The following is a 7,376-nucleotide window of genomic DNA, read 5'->3' as shown; positions in this document are numbered from 1 at the left end:
GGGGCAGCACAACCGCTGGAGCTGGGGCAATGCCGCTGGCAGCAAACCAAGTTCCTGGTGTCATCAGCCCAGCGGTGGTGGGACAAGGATGCTCGCTGGGCACCATCTCCCCACGACCTCCCCAGGGCAACACAGCACCACAGGGACACAGGAGACCACGGGTCCTCCAAGATCCTCCGGCAGGAGCAGCAAAAGCAACCCAAAGGCTTGCCACATCCTCAGCCCTCTCCAATGGCCAGAGCAAGGATGTGATGCCCAGCCAGACCTGATTCTGCCACCGTGCCCAGCAGTGACGGTGATCACAGTGCAACATCCGAGCTCAACTCCTGAGTCTTGGAGGCAAGGCCAACCTCTCACAGCCATTATTATTATTTTAAGCTGTTTCTGCGCAGACTCAGTAGATGACACTGCACCAGACTGGACTTACAAAAGGTTGTCTATACAACTGGGACTGGAGTGGAGGGGTGGTGGAGGAGCTGTCAAGAGCTGCTGCTGGGGAGCCTGGCCTGGAGCAGGGGTCTCCTACATGAGAAAGTCCAACAAAATTTGCCATCTAAAATTTGAAAAAACTTCCCAGGTCTTCTTCCAGCAGGGCAGGGGATGCCCTACCGCAGGAGTGCTGGCAGGGAAAGCACTGAGACAGCCAGGGCGCAGGGCAATGGCTGTGCTGAGCACCCTCCAGCTGTGCTGTGGGACCATGCACCCCGTGAGCAGTGCAAGAGCACACACAGCTGCTGAAGACGCTGACCTAAAGCAGGTTTTGCTCACACGGGTCCTGTTGTCCCTCTCCAAAACACGGACGGGCAGCTGTTGGAAGGAGTGGGCTGTGGGGCGCCTTTGGCCAACGCGTGCCGGTGCCCCGAGCAGCCACCCTGATAAAAGGCAGAAAGAAAGGCAGAGTTGAGTGAGCATCATGAAGGCACGGGACCTCGAAGCACTGGGAAACTGCTCCAATTAGGCTGCACTGCAGTGCTAAATGGACAGAGCTCCCAGAAAGCAATTCCCAGGTTGCACACAATTAAGAATTAAAGCAATCCAAACCTGAAGTTGTGTTAAAACAAATGACCAAACTCCCCGAGAGGCGAGGAGAGCCGTCACAGCTTTTTCATCTCCGTTACACAAGTGTGGGTGACCCGTGGGGCAGGAGGAGGCAGTTGTCCCCCTCAGCAGCCGCTCGGCCACGCTGCCCAGTGCCCAGGAATGCTGGCCTAGGCGGCTCCCACATCTCAGACACGTGAGCATGTGGGCCTGTGATGGCAACGAGCATTTTGGGTTACTATAGCACTGCTGTTCTGTGCCTACTGCCATTGTGATCCCTTCCTGTATGAATACATCCAGGCTCCAACAGATCTCGCTGAGCAGATGCTATTGGGCAACTCCACCACCAGCAACAGCAACCTGGTATTTAAGCTCTTCACAATCCCAATATGTAACAGATGAAGATGAGATCAAGGAAGATGTATATGTCAAGGAGAAAAACAAGCCCAGCTGCAACCAAAAGCTGTGAGATACAGCTCTGCTCTGACAACAGTAGGCTGGTGGCTTGGTGGCAGCTTGGCCCTCGCCCCAAAACCACAGGAGTGCCCTGGTGCTCCCCAAGGCATGGTGTGACACCTTGGGGAGGAGATCCTATCTCAGCCTGGGGTGAGGGGAAAGGTGTGCTGAGACTCACTGTTTGGGCGCCAGGTGGGTGCAGGTCGGCCCCTCTCCACCTGCTCAGGTGGCAGCACCGAGGACACCAGGACCTCCACCTGAGAGGGCTGATGCCGATGGAAGACGGAGCCTGTGCACAAGCCATGGATACCTGTGATGTCCGTCTGGGCATCCTCGGCCTCAGCTGCGGCAGCCCTGCTCTTCCTCTCCAGTTCTTTCATTTCAGGCACGTAGAAGTCCCCTTGGCGGGCGAGGGGACACACGAAGTAGATGCGGTCCTCCTTGTAGATCTCGATCCGGGGATGGGCACACAGCTTCCTCTCCTGAAAGACAGCAGGTGACCGCAGGTCAGGGATGTGCCCTCACCCACCACCACGTGGACCTGCCAGCCTGGCAGCATCACAGACTGATCCGCTTCACTCACAGATATGGGCCCCATCCTGAAATTGCAGTGCTGCTTTCCCTATCACAACAGCCCCCGCTATGCCAGGGCTGGTGGGGTTCAAGGAGGAGATGCCAAAGCCCCAGGGAGACTGCTCCCTTGGCTCAGCCTCGTTTTTGGTGTGCTCATTTTGGGCTGGAGCGAGGGGCTTCAGGGAGCCCAGCAGCTGCTTCACAGGGACCTGCCAAGTCTCCAGTTCCTCCTGGCAGTGCAGCCCCATGAGCAGGCATAGCACTTCTCTGCTAATTAATATAATCCAGAGCCGACAGCTCAAGCAGCTCCTTTCAGAATGGCAAGGGCAGGGGGAGTGGGAGACGAATCCCTGGCATTTCAGACAACTCCCCCTCCTCCTCTTCCTCACCCCACCTACCCCTGGCAGCACACTTCAGGACCTCAGCACCCCCAGCCTGCCAGGGAGCCACCATGGGGGCTTGTTCCCCCCTAGGTGTGCCCCGGCCCACGCCGAGCTGGGGCTGCAGGGGCTCTTGGGGTTCCAGGGCTGGGCTGAGGAGCAGCTGGACCCCTCTTGCCACCCCCTCCTCGCCCGCCTGCCCGCCGGCTGCTTGCTGACAGAGGGGGCGGCTGATTACAAGCTGGGTGAGAAGGGAGAGTGTCTCTTCAGTGGGTTTTCTTTATCTTTCTCTTTCCCCTTTTCAGATCACTGTCAGCTTTTATTTAACCCTGCAACCACCCCGAATAGCATTGTCCTCCTCCTCCCTGCCCCAGCTATCCTCATTCTCTTCTTTGCCCTGACTATACTCTTCTTCCTCTCTGCCCCAAATACCCTCATCCTCCACCTTGCCACGTCCCTCCCTGGCATGGCTTGCCCAGACACCCTCGGGCAGGGTCCCTGTTCCTTCAGGGCTCTCTGAAGCCAGGGCTGTCCCCTCTCTATAGACGAGCTGTATGGACACATCTGACCTTACAAAAGCCTGTTCATCTCTGACCCCCTTCACCCCTTGGGATGGACCAAGCTGATTTTGAATCATTTATTTCCCAGCCAAATGGCAGCACCGGGCAGAATTCACGACAGAGGGAAGGCAACACCGACCCCCTCCTCGGTGCTGGCAGCAAAGACACCTGGAGAGCCACCTCCATGCTAGCAGGATGCTGGGCAGGCAAGACAGGGAGAAAAGCCCATGTGAGCCATTTTCAGGTCTATTTTCCGGGGAAAGCCTGCAGGAGCTGGCTCTGCAGAGCCCAGTTTACCCAGCAGCACCATGGTGGCAGAAACCAAAGCCCAGCAGAAGCTTTACTCATCCTGCCCCAACGCCTCTGAGCCTGAATTTCAGCAGAGTCCCTCCTCCATCTGAGGAGGAATCACATTTGTGGGCCCCGTGCCGCAGGGACGCGCAGAGACGCGGGAGGGCTTCCAAGGCGCTTGGAGCCCGGAGTTCCCACTCAGGCAGGTGAAACACTAACACACACACAGATCAAAACTGCATCAAATAAAAACAAGGCGGGCTGTTTTTAGCAGCAGAGCAGAGGCGGCTCATATTATTCCTGCTTTTTTGGCAACAACGCAGACAAGAACCCTCCTCGCCGCTCTGCCCCTTGCTCTACCAACCACAAGCCCAATCTTCAGCTCGGTTCATTATTTTAGGTTACTGCAACACATACCAGGGATAGGCATCTCCAAGATACGCAGGAGTTTTGGATGCATCCAGCTGGCTCTCCTCCGCTTAACGCAGATGGGGACAACTCAAAGGATCTTAGAGCAAAGAGACCTTCACCAAATTCATATGAGGTCTCTAACCAGTCTGAAACCTCAGGGCTTCAGGCTGGCCTCCAAGACATTACAAGGTGACTTCCCAAAGCCCACCCTGGGATGCCTAAGGAAGGGATGTGGGTGTGCCCCCTCCTTACAACTTATCTAGGCTGCTACAACTCCCAACTACACAGCCATACCAGTGACTCCTCCAAAGCACAAACAACATCCCCTGCACACACACGAAATGTGGGAATCACGGCTTTTTAAGGAATAAAATTGCACAGCTGTATGGAGAGCAGGGTCCCAGACTGGCTCCCGAGCCAAATGCTGCTTCACACTCAAGGACTATCCTATAAGAGAGATGAGGATGCTCCATCCTGCTGGGGAACAAAGAAAAGAAAAAAATGGGTAAGGGGATCATCCAAAGGGGATGCAAGGGAGATCACCCCTGTGACGATCCCAAAGGAGATCAACAGGCAGGCAGAGGCAAGGCAAGAACAGGCAGAGGCGCAGCAAAGCGCAACCAAGAGGCGAGTGTCAGCACAGAACAGAGCAGGCTCAGGGTTATCCCAGCGGAGAGGAAGGCTGCGAGGCTGCTGCAAGTGAAAGAAACAACCAGGAGAGACCGGAGAGCAGAGTCCAAAGGCAAAGGCGTAAGCAGAGAGCGGATCAGCAAAGGCTCAACAAGATGGCAAAACAACAGAGACACTCAACAGGCAATAATGCACTCTGCAGCCGAGGAGGAAGCCCCTCACTAACTGTGCAGCTAAGCCAACAGATGGAGCAGCGAGGGGGATGCAGAGTTTGCAGGGCAGAGCCCTCCAGTCAAATCAAATGCAGTCTCACACGGGCGAAGGAGCTCAGCAAGAGGTGAGCAGTGGGACGCCGACGGTGCCGGGGCCAGGCTTCTGGAGAGGACAGCCAGACCTGGAAACTAGGGCAGGGAAGGGGACTGGAGCTTTCGCAAGGTCACGCTGTGCCATCTCCCTTCTTGGCCTCCGCCGGGAACTCGCCCTTCCCACAGCCAGCAGAAACAGAGGCGACAGCGCAGCGTGCAACGCTTATTTCTACACAGGGCTCTTCACCAGGCACCTGAAGCATGGGATTTATTGCATGTAATCTGTACAGTCAAGCTACATATACACAGCAAATGCCAATGCATCCAGAGCCCACCAGTCACAGCAACCTTGGTGTACCTCCCTGCTACGTCAGACCCCCTGCTCCCCTGTGAAGCAAGCTCCTTCTTGGAGAAGGGCCATGGTGGGGTGCTGCTCACCATCCTCTTGGGAACAAGGCTTTACGTAAGGGAAGACCCCTGCACTTCTCTTTCCCAGGTGACAGACACTGCCCCCAGGCTGTTTCCAAATCACCCACCACCCCTGGCTCCCTGTAGGGCTTTCTCCAGGTTGGCCTCATCCGTCTAGGAATGGAAAGGACAGCAAGGATTGCACATCAAACCAGCCTTTCAGGAGACCTTCCCCAGCAGCATCTCTTCAGCAGCACAGATTTTCCTCTCCCCAATCGTCGGTTAAGGAATAAACCCCATTGCCTGCCCATGGAAAGGTTTGGGCACAGCCTCTGAGCCTAAGGATGCCCCTGCTTCCCTGGGCGGGCAGGAAAGCGGTCTCAAGACTACAAGACGCACGACAAGGTGGCTGAGACAGTGGCTGCAGTCATTAAAATCTAGCTGAATTGTGCCAAAATGGAAGGAGGTGGCAGGGTGCTCACACCACCTCGGCACCTGCTGGGAAGCAGAAGGCAAGCTGGGGCACTGCAGGGACCAGCTCTGTCACTCTGTCAGCCTCGTCTGCTGAGGAATTCAAATGTCACCAACTGGATCCACTTCATCTCCCACTGCTGGAAGAATTCAGCTCGTTAGACCAGCAAACATCCCCGCAGAGCTCTCAGGACACTCACCATGCCCAGGCATGGCAACGCTCAGGCTCCAGCTGAACCCACTGTCTTCACCCTGCTCCTGACCACAAGCCCTTTGGCCCCACAGCCTCCCCAACTCATCACCCAGACCTGGCACAGCTCACGGAGTGATGGCTAAGCCACGCAGGCCACTTAGTCACCGTTTCGGTGCTGATGGCTGTGGGAGCAGCAGGGGAGAGGCTTTTGATGCCACCACTGAGCTTCCTGCTGGAGCAGGACTGGGGGCTGAGCTCTCTGTGCCACCCAGCTGCTGCTCCTGGCTCCGCCGCAGACGTCCACCTCACACCCCAGCTGCCAGCGTGCCATACGTGTGCAGCTCTCACCCGGCCCTGCCACAGGACCTGCTGGCAACACAGAGAAAAATGCCCACAAAACCCAGCCAGGACTGGCAAAGCTGTGGGGAGAAAGCAATTGGTCACCTGGCAGATGCTCTCCTTCCACCTTAGGGGCACCGGGCAGCTCCTGCGCTGCCCTCCCCACCGCCGGCCAGGGATACCCCCTCAAGGGATCGGCTTCCAGGCACTGCCCTAAGGTTTTTTTCGGAGGCCGGCCTGGAGCCAGCCTGTCGCTGGGAAGGCGATGGTCCAGGATCCAGACTAACCATCGATTAATTCTCTCCACAGAATCCCAAACAAGAAAACGACTTCCCAGAGGGGCTGATGAGTGCGTGGCCTGAGCCTGCACTGGCTTCATCCGCATCCTGCTGCGACCCCGGAGCAATGCCAGCCATCCCACAGGGTTTTCTGTAGGCAGCTGGAGAGAGAGGTCTGCCCTGCTACCGAATTTGATCAGCAGCTTCAATACGCTTTGCTGAACGTCAGCGATGCAGAGAGGATGTTGAATGCACAAAGGGCTTGTGCTCATCACTGGGGGTTGTAGCTCATGAGGGGGGCTCACCAGCATCCCCTCGCCAGCCAGAGCATCATCGCACCCTCACTGCCACCAGCCTCCCCTCACCCACGCCACTGCCGCTTGATTTGCTGGCACCTGGCAGTTAGGAGGGATCCCCAGGGCATCCCCCAGCCCTGTCCCCACATGCCAGTGCCCTCTGCCTGCTCAGGCAACACGACTCCCCTGTGTCTTGCTTCCAGCCAGAGGCATCCATCCTCTCCTCCTCCCAGGGAAGGGGTGAGATGCTTTGGTCCCGGGGATTTTAAAGAAACAACAAAACCGCATGGAGCCGAAGGGCCCTAAAATCAGCTGCTAAAATTAGAGCTGAAACTGAGACACCAGCTAGGACCGGAGGGAGCGCGCTGTGTGCCACATCCTCCTCGCTTCCTCACACGCTCCACGCTCGGTGTGTCATCCCTGCTTATCTTAGACCACGGGCACTAGGTAGTGCAGAGAGGCTTTGCAATTCGGTTTGCACAGCACACAGCATCCTTCACCGCTCTCCCAGTTCAGCCAGGGGAGTCCTTGCTAGGCCGCCCCACCATCCCAGTCCCAGGCAGGGGATGTATCCGTTTCCAACTCTCCTTGCCCAGACAGCAGCTTGGGATTAACACCTTCTTGGTCCCAAGTCTGAACTGATGTGGGGCTTTGAGCAACCTGATCCAGCGAAAGACGCCTCTGCCCATGGCGGGGCCTGGGTGATCTTTGAAAATGTCTTCCTACCCAAACCATGCTGTGCTTCTG

General features: G+C 56.8%; 1 protein-coding gene across 1 annotated transcript in view; it reads right to left on the bottom strand.

Annotated features, from left to right (window-relative positions):
* The window catches only part of TEX264 (testis expressed 264), a 34,925-nt gene that overhangs the window by 5,712 nt on the left and 21,837 nt on the right, over window positions 1–7,376 (bottom strand). The window contains 1 exon segment of the mRNA XM_010186372.1: window positions 1,805–1,976. Coding sequence (XP_010184674.1) covers window positions 1,805–1,976 — 172 coding nt within the window.

Source organism: Mesitornis unicolor, unplaced genomic scaffold (assembly GCF_000695765.1).
Source record: "Mesitornis unicolor isolate BGI_N332 unplaced genomic scaffold, ASM69576v1 scaffold12406, whole genome shotgun sequence".
Taxonomy (NCBI): domain Eukaryota; kingdom Metazoa; phylum Chordata; class Aves; order Mesitornithiformes; family Mesitornithidae; genus Mesitornis; species Mesitornis unicolor.
The sequence above is the reverse complement of the archived record's forward strand: the minus strand, read 5'-3'. Positions and strand labels throughout refer to the sequence as shown.